The sequence below is a fragment of the Amblyomma mixtum genome, chromosome 5 (genome assembly GCF_055824585.1).
Source record: "Amblyomma mixtum isolate Tamu chromosome 5, ASM5582458v1, whole genome shotgun sequence".
NCBI lineage: Eukaryota > Metazoa > Arthropoda > Arachnida > Ixodida > Ixodidae > Amblyomma > Amblyomma mixtum.
Window position 1 is genome coordinate 83,121,011 of NC_143016.1, and position 23,266 is coordinate 83,144,276.

The window sequence follows — 23,266 nt, forward strand, 5'->3', positions numbered from 1 at the left end:
ATGATAACTGTTTGCTTGAAATACAATTTTGTGTTTCTTCGTGAGAAGGCTGTTGATAGTCGCGTAAGCAACCTTCGCTTCACCGTTGAACGCTGCCCAAAACAAAGAAAATTGTAAAGGCTGCTCCCTCCAGGCGCCAGACTCGTTTGCGTTGCAAATGTATTACTGTTCTGTGCTTGCCTACCCTGCTATCGCATTAGCAATAGACCTAGTGCGAGTTTTCCCCCAGAGTTCACATCTGCCAGGAGTCCCACCTATATCTAGAGTCCTTGTATAGAAAGGAGCAAAATGTTGCACATGAGGCGTGGGTACCACCAGTACGTAGAGGTCACAGGTCACATACGACTAAACCGGAGAGGACAGCAATTTGTATATACCAGAAAGAGGCGATGCCGTAGCTGCGAGGCACTATAGGCTGATGTATTGCACTGTTCAAGCTGCACATTTCAATGCATCCCGCAGCGCTCCTCCGGAGCGGTCCACGTGTGTGGCACGTGGGCTGTCTTATTCACGACTCAAGTGTGCAGGCGCAGCATGAGACAGCGGAGACAGCATGAGAGATGTGTGTGACGCGTATTCGACCGCGACGCCATCCTAAAATTAACGAGACAAGTTTTCTCGAGTTAGACTTCGAGCTGCAAGCGATTCCCAAACGTGCACTCCTCGCAGTTGGCGTCACAGCAAGAGGCAGTGCCTAAGTCCTGACTTATGCATGCTCTCATTAACTACTGGATTTTCAGTTCTTTTTTTTCTTTTGGCCTTGTCGCTGCCGGTTGTCGCGAACAGCGCATTGTTCTGTCTTTATTTCATATGTGTTTTTTTTTTGTTTTCATGATTTGAAGTAGACTGGGTGTGCGAGAGTGCTCGGGTGTTTTTCATCGTTGGTTAAAGACTCGGGCTCATGTTACTACGTTTGTTATGCTTGCTTCTTCCAACGAGTTCGTAGTGTTTTTATGGTATTTCCAGCTGTCACAAAACCTGCTCGCTCTTAGGGAATTGTTGCTAGGTGATTCATTACTGTTTTTGCAACTTTGGTGGGGTAGGAAGGGTGGCATGTGGCTTAATCAGCGTGCCTGTAGAGGCTAAGCAGTTTCTTTTCACTTTCTTCGAAGATCAGCGGCTCCAGCATGCCTTATCAAAATACACATAGCCCGCAGTGCGACGGTTTCATCAAAGTAGAAAGACTTCATAATTTATACTCGAAGAGGACCCAAAGTTTGTTCAATTGTTTGAAGTTTGAATTAAGAGTAGCCTTTTTAAGACATGCGATGTCAACACGAGGAAAGCGTTTGTCCGGATAAACCGTGGAGTAAGAAATCAAAGAACCATTTTTAACGCATACTATGTCAACGGGACAAAAGCGTTTGTTCGGATAAACCGGAACTTCGTACTAAACGATATCCCGCTAGCAATCTACGCAAACCGAGGCAAAAACAGCAACAACGACGCAAAAGGACTGGCGTCCGAGTAGGTACGTACCTGCTATAGGCGGCGTTGAGCGGCGTGGTCTCGTCGTCTTCATCGAAGGAGTTGTCCTCGTCCGAGAGCAAGCCGTCCTTGGTGCCAGTCTTCATGGCGCCGCGACCTGGTCGAGGGGTCGCCCCCTCCTCCGCTCTGCGTCCTTATTCCGGGGTCCGGCGCCCCTTGACCCGTGCCGACGTCACCGCATCACGTGATCTTGCCGCCTCCCGCTGCACGAGGCAAAGCAATGCACAGTGGTCGTTACCACAGAGTTCCGTACACTGTACGCCTCAGCACATTTCACCACTCGCCAGACGCCCCGATACGGCATAATGTTCTTTGTCTCAAGAATAGCTAGGACCGCTACTAATTTAGGTAGAACAATGTTTATTAGGAGGCGTTGGCATCCTTAATCAACACTTGATACAGTTGAACCTCGTTGTAACAAAGTTGTAGTGGCCCGACGAATACTTTGTTATAGCCCGTATTGACCGAGCTTCCAAGGAGAATCGGCATTTCTTCGTTACGTCCATTATTTCGTTATAACGAGGTTCGACTACACTGCTTTTTTTTTTTCTTGGCGATACTGCAGAGTGCGAATCATAACGTCACATGAGATTCGCAGGAAGGCTGTGTTTAGGAAAATGTAGAGTTCGTGCTCAGCTCGCTCATATTGAGATCACGAAAGCTCACTTTGTCTCTTTGTCGTTATTTCCTTTTCCGCGGTGATAATGAAAATAGTGCTACCTTTGCACTTTGCGTTACGGAGCTTCAAGGTTGCGTATATATGGAGACAAAATACTGCGAAGATGCGCGGCATGTAAGCGTCGAAAAGTAACGTCAACTGGGAACATTGTTGTCCTCAGCATGTGTGCACAAAAAAAAAAAATCGGGAAGACAATTTAACAGTTCCAGTACACGTTTTTTTTTTTTTTGTTATTATAGAGCGCGATAAAGGTTACGCGGGCCACGCACTATCGGCCACAGAAGTTTACAGGATGCGGGTGTGCGGGAAAAATTTTAGTTTGACTCAGTCACGCATGCCAATCACCTAAAATGTCTGAAGATATGTCGGAACGTACATAGTAGCATTACTATAGGCGGCTGTGGCGTGAGTCAGAGCTAGAGCAATCATTTTTCCAAGAAGACACATCCCGTAAATTTTTATGGTCGATAGTACGTTAAAATGGCCCACAGAAGGACAAAAAAAATTTTAAAGCTATACTTCGCCTTGAAGTGACAAATATGTCTGTTTTTTGTGCTTATTAAGCCATGCTGGGAGTGCTAGCTACGGAAAATTATTTATCTCGAAGTCAGAGCGAACATGTAAGCGCTGCAATGGTCACGACGACGGGAAGAAAAAATTTGAAGACGAAATCAATAAAAAACGTAAGATAAAAAATGAAAACGTCCGCATGCATGTATATACATACATGTATACACATATACATAAACGGCTCATCAGTAAATGCGCAGTACACCATAAGCAATGAATGAAGCCCGAACAAGAAAACTGAAGTGGCAACACAAAAATGCTAACATATTAGCTCCTGGAGAGGAAATAAAAGTGAGGTTGATTAACACTTCTAAAGGACAGCCTTCGAGTCTTCTAAGTGAAACTGCCCTCTTCCGTTAGGATTCAGATTCCTCCAGCTAAGAACTTCTCATTTTGCAGTTCATGGTTCAGTTGTCTTGTTCGCGTTTCATTTGCTTATACATAATCTTATACAAGAGCAGCCGACGCAATGGATGCAAGGCAATTTTATTCGCGTATACCAAGCCACGGATGAAAGTTCAAATTCTGGTCAGCGTATAGAAGCGCATATTCTGCGACCCCATCGTCAGTAAATACGAATGAACCCGAGCTGCAAAAACGCCCATATTCCTTTCCAGCACTCCTTCAACGCGTACCACATAAGACAGCGAAGGCTCGCTACACTTTCGCTCAACCTCGTTGGGCCGCCTCTACGCGGTAACAGTGAATGCATCAGACAGTAAACGATAGCAGGTGATTCTTTTCCTTCCCTCCTCGAGTTTTAAGCGTGACGCTTGTTTTCTTTTCTTTTCTTTTCTCTCCCGCGCATAGAAAACGAGAGGAAACAACAGATTGAAAACGAATTCGAGGCACGCAGCTATCGCAACACCTCCTCCGGAATGGAACGGAGTTTCTCCGCCGCTCCAGACAAAGGAAACAGTTCGGAAGGAGACAAAAAGAAAACCATTCAGGACGAAGAAAACGCGCCTAGGTCTTGTCGCACAGCGACGTGTACCGAGAGAAGTCCTTCGGGCCTGCATGCAGCGGAGGACTTAGCGAGCAGCTTAGCCTACTCCGCGCAGAGTTGTGAGAGAGTAAGGTGGAGAGAAGGAGAGGAAATCCCACCAGGCGGACAAGCGCTGCAGGAGCCGTGCGCTGCAACCTTGCAGACAGTACGTACTGCTAACTGCGCGGAGTTTTAAGCGCCCGCAGTTGAGCATGCGGGTCAGGCTCGTGAGAGTGGTGTGTCCTTGTCGACGTAGAGCGCGTGTGTGCAGTCAGCTAGAGCCGTCCGCATCGCAGAACGTGTAGTTCGGAAGCGTTATATACCTGGTTAGTTTGTATGCGATTGCTGAAACAGGCAAAAGCAGTCTCTGCAGGTAGAGTACGACTGGCCGAGGCCATCTCTGCCGCGTCTTCGTTCGGATTGTCCAAGAGGACATGCTTCCCATGCTTAAGAAGACAGGGTTGTTGAGGGAGAAGACAGTTGGCGCTGTTTTGCTGGACGAATGTCCTTTTGTCAGCACACCGTAGAAGCTTCCGCGGCTTGTAGGTAAAACTTGAAGCTGTAGTGTTTATCTCGGTAACAAGTGGTGTTCAGGCTGGAACTTTTAAGATTAAATAATCCTCAGTAGTTTTATATTTGAAGTAACGTCATTGTGGATTGCTGACACTGTGTTCTAACTATACAATGTCTTTTATTAATCACGCGCAGGTTCTTATATACCCGAACAAACTGATGCAAAGGGAGAAAATAGGAAATAAAGAACACGAAACACATACTGAGGTCAATTTTATGAAAGCGGACAACTAATCTTTGATATGTAAATATATATAACACCATTGTGCGTTTTAAAAAGTGCAGCAAAGGCTACGCACACTGCTCGCCGCCCGTCCAGTACACTGTCGGGCCCCACAGTGCAGCCCGTCTTCCAAGTCAGCCGCGTGCCAGTGAGTCACTGTAACATTGACGAAACGCGCAACGTGGCCCATGACTTGCCTCGGCCGTTGTGTAACGTCACAAATTCCTGAGTGCGCGCTGAGGGGAAAGTCTCCCTCGAGAACTCGACGCGCAGTCACCGGCTTGCATTGCACGAACCAGTCTCACGGCACCGCGCATGCGCAAGACGCGGCCCGGCCGCGAAGAGAGAAAGCTGCCCGACAGCGAGCGCATGCTTGCAGCAGGCGTGCGCGTGCGGCCGGAGAAGGGGTGTGGACAGCCTTGCCGCCGGTCGCAGTCCAGTTTCTTTTGTTGAGCGGTTAACCTCGATTCTCGGCCATGTTTCCGCGGAGCAGGGCGGTGGCGCCGCGGCGATGGAGTCCGGCACTTACGCTACAGCCGTTGTCTGTTCGCGTGCTTTACGTTTTTTTGTTACTTCCCCCCTGCGGCTGGCAGGCGCACCTATTCGCACGGCGATAATATCCGAGTTGCCCGACACAGCGGTGTACACGCAACATGGCGCCCCTCCCCCTCTCATCAGCCCTCTCCCTAGCGACGCATACTCTGCCTCAGTAAAACGGTACAGCGTGTATGATAGCTAGCTAGAGCCGACCAACCAGGGTCGATCTCATAGAGCTGGTCGCAAAGGGCCAGTTTGTGATTGGTTAGCACATTTCGCCTATTGTATCATTGGTCCTGTCTCCTTCTATGTCTTTGTTCTAGTTTTATGCCCTAGTCTTTTAATTAACGATGACACACCAACTAGCCCAGCTTTCCGCCTTGATTAATAACGAGAGACCATGTGCGAATGGTTTTGTGAATACGGCCATTTTTAGTCTGAGGACGCCAGTGGCAGCTCCTATGCGCTCAAACTGCACGGTTTTAATGGAACAAAGCGTAAAGTGGAGGTCACAGTAGCTGCTCCGCGAGGGCATGACTGGGCGCCGCCCCGCCCCGCATGGCACAGAACTTGGGCGGCCCGCCACGCAGTGCGTCCTTTGCAGTATCGCCGTTCACGGACACTGTCAGCTGATAGGCTAATGAAGAGAGAGAGGAGCATCGAGAGAAAAACTGCCCGCGCAAAGTGGCGCAATATATGCAGGGCGTGATTCACTGCGGAAAAGTCCGAGGCGTTTTCGCTGCATGACAAGTGTTATGGAGGTTACAGCAATCTCGCGAACAAGCATAGAAGCTACCGTTTGGCTGCTGCTTTCGCGGGCTCGTTTCGTTTGTAAGGGATAGAGACACAAGGTGATTATTTTCCGGGGTGTTCAGTGCGTTAACGCGAAGATTTTAATGCGATAGCATTACAGTCCTCATCGGGAAAAAAATGTGCGGTCGGAAGCTAAATTCTCTGATTGGCTGGAGAGAAGTGACGTCACCAGATCGGAGCATTCCCATTGGCTGGTTGGCTAAAGAGGTGACGTCACCAGACTGGAGCATTCACATTGGCTGGAGAAAAGTGGCGTCACCAGAACGGAAGTGGCGTCACTACCGGCAAAGGCATCACCAGCTGCCTTCGTGCTGTCAACACATAATGGAATTGTCAGCGTGATTTTTTTTTTTTGCAGCTGCGGAATCGTCGTAGTTTGGACGTACAATTTTCGAAGTTTCTGAGCTAACGTCGCGATAGCTGAGCAACTTATCAGTCATGACACTTGAATATGTTATTGCCTTTCACGAAGTCGATACCGTTTGACCATCACAAGCGTGAGCCATGTCGCTCTTTGTGGTTCCGTCATCGTGGGTCGATCGCGATGGCGCAGGTATGTTGCGCGAAATCCAATAGAAGGACCACTCACTTCGCTATAGGCGAAAATTACTTCTCAAAAATTATGTTATAAACGAAAGAACGATCACTGGTCTCACCACTCAGAATTTAAAATACGTCAACCATGGCGTATATTGGCGAGGCTGGCTTGACCATGGATCTAACATGCTACTCTAGATGAATGAAATGTGTTACGCGCGCATAACGCAACCATACGATTTCAAAACTGTTTACCAAGTTTTTTGGTCGTGTGAGAAATTTCGAAATAATTGTCTTTGTGAGCAGACAAAGCTGTCCAACGGTAGATCATTGCAATACACGACACCATCTAAGGCACAAAAAGAGAGTGCGAAAATAACTCTCAGCCATCTGGCAAAGAAAGTTGCGTGACAACAAGCAGCATAGCAGGCGCAAATCGCCCCGCGCAAGTCGTCGAACGGCGCGTTTCTCACTTGCCAACAGAAAGACTCCATACACTGCACTAAGTCTCATTTTCACATCCTCGTTGTTTCCGCGCACTTTCCTGAAAAGCTGGGCACCCCGTTTTTTCTCACCGCACCCGCCTAAGCCATCGGCCATTCTCTACGGGACCATACAACTCCGCCAGGGCGCAACCGAAGTGGCCGCCGCACATTTCACCGACAAGCACGGCGGGAAAAAGGAGCACGCTGCTAACCCGGAAACGGCCGTCTCAACAGCCACGCACGAGCAGGCAGTGGGAACGAGGGTTCCCATGCAGGCCGGTCCGAACACGACGACGCCGTTATACGTATGAACAGCCTCGCTCCGTTCCGCCTTTAGGACGGACACCGCTGTTCCTGTATATTCGGCCACTTTGCACGGCGACGCCGCCGAACTGACGCTCGTTTCTCCATTGCATTTGTGCCGCTTAGAGCGCGGCATTGTTCGAGCTGTTTTTTTCTGCGACACGTTCGGTTGCTATACAAGCGAAAGTTTCTTTTCTATACTTCTCCTCCTCCATCGCTTCGGCTGGTGACTTGTACGACGTTTTCTTTCTCTCTCTCTCTCTCTCTCTCTCTCTCTAGCCCTTTCTCTGTGCTGTGTAGTGGCAGTAGCTTTATAAGGTAAAAACAAAAACTAGAAAAAATTGATGACACCCCCGAAACATACCGAACAGTTCTGTACAAAAAGCATTTCTGAGCGGGAAACCATTGGTGAACGCGATTTTTTTATACAATGAAAGATTTTACTGCAACAATCAATATATCCGGAGATCACCCGACGGCAGTCTTGAATTTTTCTTTCTATGAACGTTTTTGCTGTCGTCAAAAGTGTTCCCTATTGGTTTTCTATGGCAGTCTGAACTGTTCGATGTGATCGATGCAAACACTGTAAAAGAAAGGTTTCGCTCTATATCAGAGGGATGGACCATTGTCTTCAATATTTCCATAACAGTGTCTTACAATTTCCGCGAATGTTGTACACGACAGCGACAGTCAAAAGTGAAGAGCCCGGAGTGGTTTGTTTATAGTCCGTGTTGGTGGGGGCTCTTGCAGCATCCGTGTAAGTCATAAATTTTGGAAGAGCTAGGACTGAAGTTCCGCTCGAATTAAAAGATTTAGAACGCTTCGGGTGCACAGTGAGCCACGCACCATTGCTCAGAATAAAATCACTTGTGCTTTTTTCTTCTGACTGTCAGCCAGAAGAAAAAGACAAAAAAAGTGTGTGTGTGTGTGTGTGTGTGTGTGTGTGTGTGTGTGTGTGTGTGTGTGTGTGTGTGTGTGTGTGTGTGTGTGTGTGTGTGTGTGTGTGTGTGTGTGTGTGGAGGGGGGGGGGGGTAAAGTTTAGGATGGTTAGGCACGATGAAAAAAAAAATTACCGGAAGCCCAGTAAGTGAAGGTAAGGGGGAGGGGGGGGGGGCACGGGTTGTAAGCAACTACGTACAAATAAAAAATTGTTCCCATGAGCTCGTAGGCCCGGGAATCCGTTCATGCTAGCAGTGCAGTTCAGCCAGGAACCGATAACGCAGCGCTGGCATTGTTCGTATGGGAAGGAGGAGGTTTTGAACGAGTATCTCAGTTTTGGTCGAGTGCTTCATGAACGCGTGATTATTTTCTCTGCTGCATAGCGTTTGAATTTTATTCAGTGGAGGATGTACCGCATCTAAATTTGGTGTCTGAGGAGGAAGAGGAGCTTTATACAATGGAGGCATGTTGGAAACGGCTGCCATTCTAAACTCTTTCTCATGTCCAAATTGATCTTTAAACAAAGCTATATAAACACGGCACGTTTAGCCCCGTTCCCATTTTCACTCACCCATCTCACAGCGACGAACGTGAAGCAATAGCGAAGAACTAGAAAAAGGATATAATATGAAGTGTAGTGTGAGTGGGTCACTGTTTGCTTTATCACATCTTAACCTCTTGCGTTTGGTTTGGTTTATTGGGGTCTAACGTCCCAAAGCAACTAAGGTGGTTAAGTGCAACTCCATCGACGTTAGTGTTCTGAGTGTCGCCATTTGGAATCTTATGATCGCAGTATCATATAATTTTTCGATTATTGAATCTCTGGCGGAGCACTGGGCGAATATTTTCACCCTGATGTCTGCGGTGTTGGCTCTACAGACCAAGGGGAAAAACCCTGTTTGTGAGCATAACATTTTTATTCTTGGTTACAGAATTGCATTATTGCCAATATGTGAGGATGCTGGACGTTCTTAGTTACCCATTTGGTTGCCGTGTAAGGCACAGATAGCCGCGACGGCGAAAACATTGCCCTGAAGGTATCAGTGTCGAGGACCGACCCTTTATTACATTTCCTTTTTTCTCTGGCTGTTTAGCACAAACGCGTTACATTTCTCACCGGTGAATAGCAAAAGCATGAACCTTCATAAGCTACAACGCTCTAGAAAATCAATAGTGAGAAATCTAACGTATTTCCCAACACCTGCAAGCCCCATCGGTGTAGACATCTTTCTCACTTGGCGGAAGGGTGATTTCATTGTTTGTAAATGTCCCTTCTCCCTGACAGCACACACCGATTGTGCGGGTGCCCTGCAACTGACGGACATTTCTAGAGGAATAATTTTGCAGCTTCTATCGACGTAGAGTGCACGACTCAAGTTCTCTCTGGCAAAGGTTTGAGCAGCCGCCGCCGTAAAGCGTCAATCAATTCAGCTCTCCGGAGAACAATAGAACTGAGCCGAATTTTCTTTTCATTTACAGGCGTAAGCGAAGGCGGTAATATTGCGGCAGGTGACTCCTCGCATTAGCTCGGCTTCGACACGTCGGCTGACCTTGTTTCCGGAAGTGAGGGAAGCGGGGAAAACAAAGAAAATATATATAGAAGGCCTGGTGCACTGGCGTCCAGGAAAAGAGAAGAATAACTGACCCGGCTCTATCGCTTTCTTATGTCAGCACCCCCCCCCCCCCCCCCTTTTTCATTCTTTCTGCGTTGATGACAATGCCGATGCGAAGAGTCTACGAACTGCGAACTCTTCCGGCAGTCCTTCGTGCGGTCATTACACGGCGCGAGCGATGACGTCATCGTTGACCGCAATCTCTCTTGTTTCTGCTGGGAGGCCGCAGCAGCATTAACTTCGAGCGCCTTTATAGAACGGCAAATTCGCATCGCTCTCAATAAGCGATTGCGCTGACGGAGTCGACGATCGATCGGTCGACCTTATAGCGTTATACGCCGATGCCCACGCTTTTCTCTCGCGCCCTGAAGGTGCGTTCGCGAACAGCGCCGCACCGTGACTGACGTCCTCGAACGCGACGCCTGGAGGATTTCTTGGTTTAATTGACGCCCTCAGCCACGGCAGCAGTCAACGTCGACGTGTTTCGCGCGGCGTGGAGAATGTGACGACGACAGCCTGGAAGGCTATATAGCTCCACAATCGACGCGAGTATTAGCGGACCATGAACCAAATGTACGATTGTTTGCGGGCGGAAGGTGGCTACACGGCGAAGTGTGAGAAAAACCCTGACCACAAACGCCGCACTTATAAACGGCTCGAGGCGGCGGTTGCTGATAGTCATTTAATGTGACGCCCGCGGGTCGGAGGGAGAGTTTTCTGGCTGTTTTTGTACGCGGAGAGCGATGTTGCTATTCGTGGTGTGCTGTGGGCAGTCAGGTGGAGCAGTGCGTTTCTGTATGCGGATGGCCGGTTCGCACAAAGCGTCGGGTGGGGATGCCGCGATTCGTTATAGCGAGTGTCATCAGTGTCGGCGCAGTACTGTACAGGAACTGTGCCGTATAGGCGCCGACCGTTAGTCATCGGTGTGAAGCTAAGGGAATACTGAAATGGCAGAGGAGGAAGGGCTTCGTATTCCATCGGTAAGTGTGATTCTCATAAATGGCGCCTCAGACTTTCCGCTCTCCTTTATACGCCTAGCCAACTCGCTGTATTCGTCAGTTGCTGTGCTGCACGTGAATAGAGCAGCAGCTTCTAAGTACGAAGGTAGCTGCGTTTCCCGCGATGGCTTTTACACAGAAGAAAAAAAAACGGAAGGGGGATATCGGCTCAGCTTGTGTGACGTACATTTGATAGAACGGCGAACATCATGGGGGCGAGAGAGTGAGACCAATGTTTCTTTTAAACTCCCAGTCTAGCCGTATTGCAGTGTGTTTAACAACTGTACACTGGTGCCGTGGTCAAGGGGTTGTTGGCGGTGCTGATCGCATTGGGGTGCCTGATGAAAGCTATTTCATTTATAATTTCAAACAGATCGCGAAAAATGAAGAACGAGGTACTGTTATTGCGTCTAAAATAATTCCACAAGCTTTCGGCATAGCCAGCGCTCGCGAGCCAACCTAATAAGTATGCAAGCCGCCTCCTTGCGATCGCATACCTTCCACTTCAGTGCGAAGTACTCGTGAGATGAATGAGATGGAATATAATCAAGCTCAAGCTAATCAATCTGTTCGAGCGATAAAGTCGGATGAACTGACAATGGAACGAAGAATAGGAAGAAAGAGGGGGAGGGTGTTGTGGCTAAAATTATTTAGGAGGAGGCGTTAGGCCCTTCTGTTTGTGATGCGGCATTAATTCATATGCGATTAAAAAGAATTGTGAATATTTTGAAGAGGAATAGACTTTTCTCTTGTTTTCACGGTCTATTGCCGCCATTCCACGTAGTTTTTAGTTGAGACTGTAAGTTGATGAGAGTGGGCACTTTGATCATTGCCTCAGTCGCAGCATCATCCCAAGAGTACCTATTTATGTTGCGTCTTGTCGTATGACTCGGATTATAGCAATTAGCCACTCCTAACCCAACCCAAACTGAGACGAAAAGAGCAAGAAAAAACATGTCGAGAAAGCAGGCAATCCCTCATCTTCGATGTTAATTCATTCCAGACACCACGGCGTCGCTCTCGACCGCATGCGGACTGGAAGTTACCGCACGCGATTACGTATCAGCGTGTCCGTAAGCCCTCGAACAGGTCCTCGCAGCGACGGGATTTCTCTCTTCCCAGCCCAATTCCAGCTCGCTTCTCGCCGATTTTTCCTCGTTCTTTCTTCTTAGATCATCTCGAGCAGCCCACCTCCCTCGCCGAGGAGAATACCGCAATTTGCGGACTGCAATCAGCACCCGTGCACGTGTCCGTAAAGCTCAACTTTTTTACTAGACTGCCCGCACTCGCTATATAGCCCACTGGAGTCATCTGAAGGAATACGTTTGTTAGTTTCAGGAAAGGCACAACGAGGCTATGGCTCTTTTTTTCGAAGGCATCGCGACCATGTTGCTACTGCACATACTTCACTGATGAAACAGCTGTGTTAACACACAGCAGTACATGTCTTATGCAAGTCAGGCGCTTATTGCCAGACACTGTTTAATTTTTATTAAGGAAACAATTTTCGAATCGATGTAACTCGAAATCAAGATGCTATAGTAAGTTTCCAGCAACGAGCGCAGGCAAAATCACTCTCACCTGCGCGATGGCAATGGAAGCACAGCGCAGGTAGGTACGACCGTGAAACAACGTCGTGATAGTGAGATTCATGTTCAGAATAGCATACGCTGTAATTTGCAATTTCGGAAACAAAATACTGTGTACAGTCTGCTCGTGTGGATATTTCCCAGACTGTATTCCGTAAAATACGGTACACGCCGCTGCAGTGACGCACATCTGCGCGATTCTCCTATTCTCTCTATTTTTTCCTCCACTCCTCAGCAAGAGAGAAGGATGAAAACGGAGAAGAAAGCTAAAGAAAAAAAAAAAGAATCGTGTCGTGCGGGCCTCGTTTAGAGCGAACGAGCCGGGTTACGGAGACGAGCGAGGCCTACTTTTTCCTCCCCCTCACCCTCTTTCTATTTTGGCGACTGTCTTGAGCGAGGTTTCGTCGCTTTTGAGGCGCGCATCGCTTTCGGTTTGTTTATATTTTTGCTTTATCCGCCGTCGCGTTTGTTGGCGCGGCTTCTTGGCGAGCTTTTTTTTTCTCTCTCTTGCGTTTCCTGAAACCTCTAGCCTGACCGCAGCAGGTTCCTACAAACTAAATTCCTTGAATGTACCTCGTCCATTGCCTCCCCACCGCCGGCCCCCTGCTATGCCGTCATCTAAAAGATGGTCCTAACGGCGAGATTCCAGTATGCGAGGCGTGAGTTGAGTGGATAAGAAACAAGTCATGCCTTACGTGTCGGTGGCTGCATATAGTATATAAGCTTCAAGAGGAAATCCTCCTTGATAAGCTTGTACGAAAAGCGAATCTTTTGAAGGAAGTGGAACGCTATTCAGCGGTCGGTCCCTCCACCCGTTGGGACGTTTCCGGAACTGATCTCTGGTTTTCTCTCCCCCAACTTTGTCTCTTGAGGCTGTAGCGCTGTTCGGCCCGATGAACAAGTCCGGTCAGGAATGCCGCATTCTACGCACAGGAAGACGTTCGTTCGCCTCTACGATGAAGCTGGCTGCGTTACATTATCGTGTATTTTTCCTTCGAGTCCGTCTTTGAACGGTGAAGTACATCACAGCAAATAAAGTAGAGCAGCGGTGCTGAATGAAATTTTGGGACTTCCTTGCCTTTCTTGCAAGTTACAGGGGAAATATAAAATAGAAAAACTGAGCCCAAAACGCCGAATAAAGGTGCTGCTACCATGTGCATGCTTCAGGATTTGTAGGGGTTAATGGAGCCATATTTGCACTGAAATCATTACTCGGAGCAGTTTGAGGCAGCATGAATATTTCTGGCAATACGAACTACATCTCCGAGTCAGTGAACTCAATCCTTGAAGTGAAGTCTGACTTGAAGGCTGTCTTTATATCTAGTGAACGCTTCTTCGAGGCAGCATGAAGCCCTGCTGATACTGAATTGTTATAGTGACATGTGAACACTTCGTTCTCTTTCTTCAGCCAGGATACCAGAGCACGTGATCAGGTTTCCCACTTTTACAACCCCTTTCATATCCGTTTCATCTTAGTGGGACAAGCGACTTAGGGTAAAAGAACTGCTTACGCCGGTACTGTCTATGTTGTAATGCTGCAACTGCTGGCTAGAATTTCATGGCGTATTTTACTTTGTGTAGTTGTAGTCCGGGCCACTGCTATACATCTGCCACAACTACGAACAAAGTCATCACAAAAGCACCTCAAGAATGTTCTCGTTGCTAGAGAGGTGCGGTGATGAATAATCCCTCTGAAAGACGAACAATGCCCGTCTCGTGCATTGCGAAAACGTCTGTCCTTAAACATTGGTTGCTGCGTGAGTGCCGGATTCGAATGTCGTGCTTCTCGACTAGCGCGCATTTTTCATGTATACTGAAAAAAAAAAAAAATCTCTATCGTATAAAATTTTCAGAATTTCGACCTTAGACGAGCTCAGAAGCTGGGATTTTTTAGGTGCTCGTGTATAATATGTAAACTGCCAACCACTTCGAGCATGCAAGCGAATTTACAGTCGTTTTCCAGGAACCTGCTCAGTAAAAAATCACATCAGCGACGTCGCATCAGATTCAGGAACTATAGGAGTGTGCGTATGCTACAGTGCTTTTTTTTTCAAAACCGAATCGAATACGAATAGAATATTTTTGAATATAATGCGGTACTTGTGCGAACATTCGTACGAAATGAATAATCGTGCGATACCACTGAGCCCTAGCGGCAGCGCTTCGGTACGGCCCTATAATTTATGGAGTTACAACTATAGATCTCAAAAGACACAGCACTGATCTCCACTAATGAGGGGTATGCAACTCGAAGTCTTAACTCTATGACCACCATGATGCATGAGTATGAGAAAACTACCTTTTGTTATTGGTGATAACAGCGAATAAACTAGCAGTGTCACATCGATAGATTAGAGGGACGAGAGCTGCGTACAAGTCATGAACTCCGAGGTGGTGCATCAAGTCAGGGCTTGCTAGACCTGCTCAAGCCCTACCGCTTCGCCTAGTCTTGGACGCCATGTACGAGCACTATGAACGGGATGGACCGCGTCGTAGCTCTGAATCCATCTTCCTGCGCAGACCGATCGCAGCAACATTCTGTGGGGCCCTTTTTTCTTTTTGAAACAGCTCTATAAGAAAATTACGTCGAGTTTTGCTCGAACTTTGTGCCATTATTCAAAGCCTAGTTGAAAACTTGCAAAAATATTCGATTCACATAGAACAATTTTGAAAGCGCGATATTTTATTCGTTCAGCGAATCGAATAGGACGATATTCGATTTGCTACACGAAGGTTCCAAATGTTCGCACGCCCCTATTGGAAACAGCGTCAGGTTAACATTAACTGTGTGCGCCGAATGAATTTGAAGTATGAAACATGGACTGAGTTATAATATATCCCGCTGGGGAGTAATCGGCGCGCGCTGACTCTCCTGCCATTTCACAACCCAGTACATAAAGGCCTGAAGAAAGCCTCAAAAATAAAAACTTTAAAGGACAGAGTCATCACAGCTGATGACCAAAGACCGCTATTTAGTTGCCCGTGCCACCGCACCTCTTTGTTATTTTTATTTTTATACTCTTTCGCGCTGGCATCGAGCGGCGCGAGCCGTCCGAGGTTTGAAGTATCCCAGATACACACCGGCCTCGTTATTGGGACCAGGAAAAATGGCCACCGTGATGCCACTCGAGGGCGTACGAGCCCTCACGACCTCGTATATGACGCGCAGCTGGATACGGTCCTTCACTTCGGCGGCGTACTTCTCCGTCCGTCCTGACCTTTTCGTTCACCAACGCTTATATATATATATATATATATATATATATATATATATTCCGCTGGGTCCTGTCTTGAGTTTGATGGCCTACATTCCACCGCGCCCCACTGAAAACGCTTGGATCTCTGAGCTTAATGAACCGTCGAATCGCTGCGGGAGCTCAGCTCTCTCATGGTCCCCTTTTCGGCGATGATGGGGCGCTTTATGAACACCGACCCTGTGTTTTTTTTTGTATTTACTTTGCAGCTATAGTGAAGATGTCACATTCCCGACACAGAAACGATTCTTATGGCAGCTTGCACACGGTGCTCGCGAGGTTTATGCATTTTTACCGTGTAGGCTTCATCAACTCGCGACCTCATCAGCTTCCGTCAAGCAAGAAAATTGTCAGTTGTGATTGTCAGCCCGATCATTTTGATTGTTCTTCAACGGTCACATGTGACGTTTGCGAAGCTGTAGACTGAACATTTATTTTTGCCTTTGGCGAAGGTTTTTGAACAAGCTTTTTTTTTCTTTTTTGTGTTGATTGACTGGCGCTACGAACACAGCAGCCAGAGTCAACCGGTCTATAAAATCAAAGTTACGAACTGTGTCGGCTTTGATATGCACTGCGCAGGTTTACGTGATGTGGGCGTTTGGTCCTTATCCTCTCTTTTCAACAGGAAACATTGCAACACGCGATAACATTAGAAACTAAAGAAGCTCGTCAGGGGAAAAACAGTCATTTGCGATGTTTTAGCGGGTGATCTTGGCTCAGAGCTGAGACGCAGAAAGCACTGCGCCGTATTCGCTTCCCTCCCAATTTTTTAAGCAGTAGAGGATTAAGAAACGATGTAAAGACATAGAAGAATAGACTGAACAGCCAACGCTTTCGCGGAAATATATCGTTCTTTTTCACCGATATAAAAAAGTGAGAAAGCTAGTATATACATTGGGCTATAATTTCCTGTTGTTTCATTATTGTGCCATATTAAACCTCAGTTGCGTTTTTATAGCTAAGTTGTCAATTCCGGACATATTCTTCCCGCCTCATTAAGATATATAATTTCAGGCATGTGCCACCGCGGTGGCTCAGCGGTTATGGTGCTCGGCTGCTGACCCAAAAGACGCGGGTTCGATCCCGGCCGCGGCGGCTAGAATTTCTTTGGAGGAGAAATTCTAGAGGCCCGTGTACTGTGCGATGTCAGTGCACGTTAAAGATCCCCAGGTGGTCGAAATTTCCGGAGCCCTCCACTACGGCGTCTCTCATAGCCTTAGTCGCTTTGGGACGTTAAACCCCATAAACCAAACCAAACCAAACCAAACCAATTTCAGACATGTATATTTCCTTCTTGTGGGCGTGCTTAAGGCTATACCGCTTTCTTAGCAGTGCATGGTGCTGCACAAACGGTTGCTGTACTGCATTAAACGGTCACAACGAGACTTCTCAAACCGGCGAGGTGCGGAAGCATAACGCAATGCCTCCCATATAGAATATAGAAGAAACTGGTAAAGCTCAGCGCAGTGGCGAAGTAAAGACTAATCAAGTAGCAAAGGCCTTGAACCATGGCTTGTCAGCGCCGGAACAAACGTGGCGACAGGCCCCAAGATATACGAGTGGGCGTCACCGAAAACGTCACCTTCACGGTCGCAACTGCTCGGAAAAGCCGTAAAGATTGCGCCAATTTCGCGATAAAACGGACAGCCTCGCGCCGTGCCCTTTACGACGCCTCGCCGTGCAAGTAGCTTCTGCGCGGTTCATTGGTGTCCGGGTGTGGGAATGTTTCTCCAGGACGCCACTGCCTTCCCTTCAACGTACCTATAGCCAGTCCTTTTTGTTGGCCGGAAGAGTTCGTTTAGCTGTGCTTTACTTTAGAGCCACCACTCTACATACGAAATGGGTTAAATGTACTGTGTCATGCATAAGTAGAGTGCTCGGGTAGCGCACTGGACTCCAAAGTAAGCGACGCTTCGCCGCCACTGCTAAGTTGTTGAGGCACGTTTGCACGGAAGTGGAGCCTCATACGCCTCAAATTAGGCTGGCACAAGCAGCTTAGCCGATAACTACGTGCTCCTGTCTAATTCCAGTGTTTATGGACTGGTGTGCACTGCTTCAAACGATGTATGTAAGAGTGGTGCAGACTGTACACATGAAATCATACGAAATATGCATACGAAATATACACACGAAATGCGCCCCTACAGGAGGCTTTTGTATATCGTCTGCGACTGAAATAAAATAAATTAAATGAATAGCCCGCTCTTCAACGCTTGTGCGAATCAGACCTCGGCACACTTTCGCTAAAAATCACCACTTGAATAACACTCGAAAAGGAGTAGAATTTTAAAGCAGTGAAAAGCTACCAGATTCGAAGTATGCCAGTATGGCCTCAGGGCTATGAAGACAAACTTCTATTACGGTTGGCGCGTGAATTTGTTTGCGGTCGCAGCTAAATGATATGTGAAGGCATCGAAGAGGAAGAGCTATCCGTGGACAAGAGAGTAAGTGACACCTACGATCAATGCCAGCAGTGGAACTCCAGTTTAGCCTTGCCTGTGGCCCGTCAGTGGAGCAGGCTTGGCAAGCTAAGTGCACACAGCTAAGTGTACACGTCTGCCTACTTAGGAACCTGATGCAGAAGAATGGCGCACATGCCCCTTTGCCTGTTAACCTCACTATAGTCGGACACAACTTAAGAATGAAGTGGCAGACAACCCTCAGGTGAAGCCTTCTAGCCAATGACGTCAACCTACTTTCATGACGCCGCGGTTAATTCCATTAAGCTGCATCTATATTTCCCTTTCATCTTCCACCCCCTGCGATGCCATGTTAGCAGGTATAAGTTGATTAATCACGACGTCACGAGAATCAGTCGACGCCATTGGCCGAAGGGCATCCTTTTGAGGGGCATTTGCCACTTCGTCCTTGAGTTGTACCCTATTTTTCTCTAATCTCGGTTCCGTTCTAACCGGTAATTCTGGAGCCCGTTTCCCAAAACTGTCAAAGAATACTAAGTTCTGTTCGAACTGGCAGTGCATAATCCAAGATGGCGGCGCCCAGAGGTCTATTCGTCAGATTGACTGCAGCGGCCCCATTTGCCCAAGCGTGCGTGCAGCTCTCCCCTTTCCCTTTCCCCGTCGACGCCATTGCGTGGCCTTTTGTGTCCGCTCGCGAGGAAGGAGTGGCGACCCTTCGGGCCATTCACGGAGAGCGAAGAGACCGCGCGGGCTGCCTTTTGTCTCTCGCGCTGGACGTCCTCGTTGAAAGGAGCGGGGGAGGAACAACAGACACGAGAGCTGATGCGAGCATAATAACGTGGGAAAGTTGCGTCATCCGGCGCCGATTGGACGCGATGGTCACACAGTCCTGTGCGGCGATAGACGTACGTTCCTCCGTGTAGTGTGTGCGGGACCTCACAGGCGTAGGGAAGACTTGTTCGCGTGTGGTTAAGAACAAGATTATAAGTTGAACCTCGTTATAACGAACTTGAAGCGGCCCGGCTATTACTTCGTTATTGCCGTAGCTTCGTTATAGCCCGTGATGATCGAGCTTCCAGGAGAATCGTCATTCCTTCGTTGTATCCATTATTTCGTTACAAACCATTTCGTTATAACGAGGTTCGACTGAATTCCAGTTTGGTTCGTCCACGGGAAGTATCGCTTCAGAACGGTTGCACACGCACTGCCTTGAGTGACATGTGTGTCTGAGACGTGGCAATACGATGCCAGTGCGCGTTCAAGAACCCCGGGTGGCCGAAATTAATCCAAGGCCCACCACCACAACGTCTCTCATTGCTCAAGGACAGCTTCATGCAACTACTTTAATGAGTAAAATGGATTGTTTGGCTCTTTCTGGATATGTTGACGTTTGTACGGCAGCAAAATTCGCATTTATCGCAGAGACAACTTGATATAAAAATCTCTTCCCCAGTCGATCGATTCAAACTTCTGACGTCCTTACCGAAAACGATGGGTTGCCAGCGTTTCGAAGTGAATAGCGGTGCAACGTAGCCCCCGGGATCCGCGTCAGAAACTCAATGTCGGCGCGCGCATATTACTTGCGAAACCGGGCGGTCATGACGGCACCTGTATTTCGTTTTTGTTTTTTAACTTCAACCGAAACTTCCTTCTGGTTAACATTCCTGCCTACCTTCTTGCCCTTTATCTGTCTCTCTAGTTAGCTCCGATTTTCTTGAGATCCCTTTCTTTTGTGATTAGGTCGTGGTACCCTATTGAAGCAGGCTAACTTCTATTAGTTCTCAGTGTACTTATAAACGCATTTACCTCCACGTGCCTTACTTTGCTTAAAAATGTATGGCAGATGTTTGCGAATCAACTACATGTTGCACGTTCCGCAGAAGTGTAGCGATATTTTTGTTCCTTTTTTTATGTGCAGCAGCACGTCGTCAAGTTTCTATTCCCGTTGCTCGCATTTAACTCGCCTTGGCAAGCAACGTGACTGGTTTGCCTGTTATGCCACGCAGCAGGGCTTCGATTATGGCTGTGTTTTCCTGCCATGTCACCACGCCAGTATTTCCATCCCTTCGATTCAACCCTGTTTTGCAGACACTTTTAATCCGTCAGCGTTAGTACACCCATGTCGGAAAAAACTGTCCGGCGTCGGCTACCATTTGAAGCCATGCAGCCGGAGCGGCCGGTGCAAGCAGATGGAATGTGTCACCTACCAAATAGGTAACGTGACCTTGTGACGTCATCACAGCTTGCCCACCGGATTCTGAACTAACTACCCGTCGTGTCAGGTGGCAGTTTAATTAATGATTGGTTACAAGAAGTTGCTCGGGAAGAGTAACCTCCATAGTTCGCGCAAGCCCCACCGGTGGCAGCACCAGGCATCGCAAGGCAGTGGGGCATAGCTTAACCGCTTCACCACTGCACAAGGCGTGGTGTGAGGACTCCCAGGGATAAGTAAAAAATGACCAATTCTTCATATACGGCAAATAACCCATTACTCTACCGCGTCATACCCTTAAGTCGGAGCTTAAGTGTCCCCTCCTGTTTTTGTTTTTTTTTTATTGACGTCGCCGCAAGTCATTTCTTCTCCCATGATCAGGAGAAGCCTCTAGAGTCTGCACCTGTTCCCCAGCGTTCCCGCGCTTGCGCACACCAACACGTGCGGCCATTAAAATTTGACACACGCGCGCTACATCGAAAAGGAAAAACAAAATAAGTAAATGCGTCAGAAACACAGCACCGAGCAAGTGAAAAAAACAGCGCGCCATATACGACTTATCATGCGTCTCGGCTTCGTGTGCTGAAATTCATTCGTTTCTTTTTGTTTCTCCAGCTCTTTCCAAACCTGTCCCCGCTGAACAGGGTTATGAAGTAAACCAGTTTTTCCCCGCGTTTACTTGGGTATGCGGTCGTGGTGTCAGTTTCTATTTTTCCTCTCACCGCCTTCTTAGCTTCCAGCTTCAGCATCTAGAGAGCTAACAAACAGTGAATGTACTCTCGATGATTCGAACTAGCATAATCCGAATTTCCGGTTTATTACTACATAAGCTTTAGTCCTGTCAGTGGCAAAAATACTTAGAAGCTACCTGTAATTCGGATTCCGCATGAACAGAAACAAAATTTGGCCCCCGTTAATAACCAGCTAGCCCTCGGGGAACCCCAGCGTAACCTGTCAGGCTTTCAGCGCGGGTGGTCTGCCGGGAAGAGCCCGCTCTTGCTCTTTCCTGACTCGTCTCTTCCTTGTCTCCATTCGGACACTGGGCACAGCCATGTGGCAGTTGCCAGCCTATTCCTTTAGTAATAATTAGCTCCTTCTCACAGCAAAGGAATGCAATTCGTCCCTTCCTCAATGCCCGTTTTCTGAAATTAAATGAGTCTTGAGACTAAAAGAGTGGTGTGCTTAGGGACCATCATGGACAGAAAAAAACTATCAGTAAAAAGCAAGTGCAGCGGACCCCAATGTAAAGCAGCTCGCTGATTTCGTTCTGCTTGCATTTCACCTGAATGAAGGCATCGAAGACACGGTATCTCTGTCGTAAGCTTTACTGAGTGAACAACAACTCTCCAGAGCAGTTCACGGTCTCGGATTCAAGCATTTACAGAGTTCTGCAGAGGAATTAAAACAACCTCTTTCTCTGGCACCGAACTCTGGGTGAAGAAAAGATAATTTCCCAGTCGGTAGTACTCACCGTAACTATAGAAAGGAGTAAACAGAGAGTAAGCTGTCCTTTAGCGCACTCCCTTTTCAAAAAAGGAGTGTTTAGAGTGTTAAAGGGCATCGATGTCGCACAGAAGCGGCTCGTATGAGAGCGCAGGAGACATAATTAGAACAATGTAGGTCTAATAACGATTCTCGGGACGGTTACTACATCGCAGACCACTGTGATACCAATCACTGTTAGAAATTATTTATACCTGGGTACAATCGAACAAATTCGTGTTTGAATACTTGACTCCAGAAGCAGATAGCAGCACGGTTTACACGCTGGTTCAGCTTACTCTGGAGCAGCGAGCCAGTAACCGTCTCCACTCCCCTCTGAGAGCCTTACCTTTACGAGGGGGGGGGGGGGCGCTCGGGGATACGTACTGTTCTGTGAGAAGTGTTATTCGTGCAGTTCTTCATCCAACTGAAGTCATTAAACCTCGCGAAAGCTGTTGAAACCCAGCAGAAATCACAGGAACCCAGGAACTCAGCTGAGTGCGACATAAATTATAGGATTCCAGTAGAGGTCGTCGTCATCGTGGGAGAAGCCCCCCCCCCCCCTCCCCGACCAGCGACAACCTTGACCAGCAAGCCTGAGTGATCCAGCTAGTCCGCAAGTCAGCGCTGCCGCCAACGGAGCCTTGGACTAGGGGCCCCGACCACCCGGCTCTAGCCAATTACTCTGTTCTGGATAAAAGTTTCCCCCTTTCCTCTCTCTCTGATTTCAGCACTCGAGCATTGTTGCTGTGGGCTTCGGTGGTGTGCGAAGTGTTCTTATGTCGCTACATTTCTCGTGTAGTGCGAACTCTCGGCACTTAAACAGGCTGACACACGTGCACCAACACCAATGCACGACCCTCTCCCGCCGCTGCCCGTCAGTCTACGCCTCGATGTGGGGCGCGCGCTTCGCCCCCTCGCGGCCGCCACCGCCGGAGAAAAACACCGGGAAGCAGGACAACGTCCCACCGAGCGCACACGAGAGATAACGGCGACGGCAACGACGATGTAGCGGAGAAATAAGCCACCGCCTTCATCCCCCCCTTCCATAGCGAACCGGTTGTGTCTTTCTTCCAGCTGCAGCTGGCATGCGCGGAAGAGAGCGTTGGAGGGGTGCACGGCACTCGGGAGGTCCTTTGTGTCTTGCGCACGGCTTCATTCCGTCGATTAAACGTTCGCGTCGCCGGCAGCGCTGCGCGCGCCAGACTAGAACGAACGTCAAGCCTGCCCTCTCCTTTCGAGAACTGTGCTGAGTGCTTGCGCGGGCGCGGACGAGTTGGGTGTTTGTCACGGGCGTCGGCGGCAGTGCCGTCTTGGCGCCGAGAGGCGGATGGTGCGCTGAGCGAATCGCTTCCATGTTTCCTTCTTCGTTCGTTCAAAGCCATAACCAGACGTAACGCGGCTAGCAGTTCACGCGCACTCTTTTAGAGCAGTTTCGAGTCGGTTTAGAGACTCAAATCGCAGGTTGACGATGACATTCACTATCAATAGACGCTTTGAGAGCTGTTGCAAAGAGTACTTTGTTATTAAAAGAGGTAGGACGCAAACTTGACCCAGATCTTAAAT

At 48.2% G+C, this 23,266-nt stretch overlaps 1 protein-coding gene across 1 annotated transcript in view; it reads right to left on the reverse strand.

Annotated features, from left to right (window-relative positions):
* Window positions 1-23,266, reverse strand: part of kkv (hyaluronan synthase-like protein kkv) — a 79,348-nt gene that overhangs the window by 40,304 nt on the left and 15,778 nt on the right. The window contains exon 2 of the mRNA XM_089545343.1: window positions 1,480-1,691. Within this exon, the coding sequence (XP_089401469.1) occupies window positions 1,480-1,574 (95 nt within the window). The 5' untranslated portion in view covers window positions 1,575-1,691. The remainder of the gene's footprint in view (window positions 1-1,479; window positions 1,692-23,266) is intronic.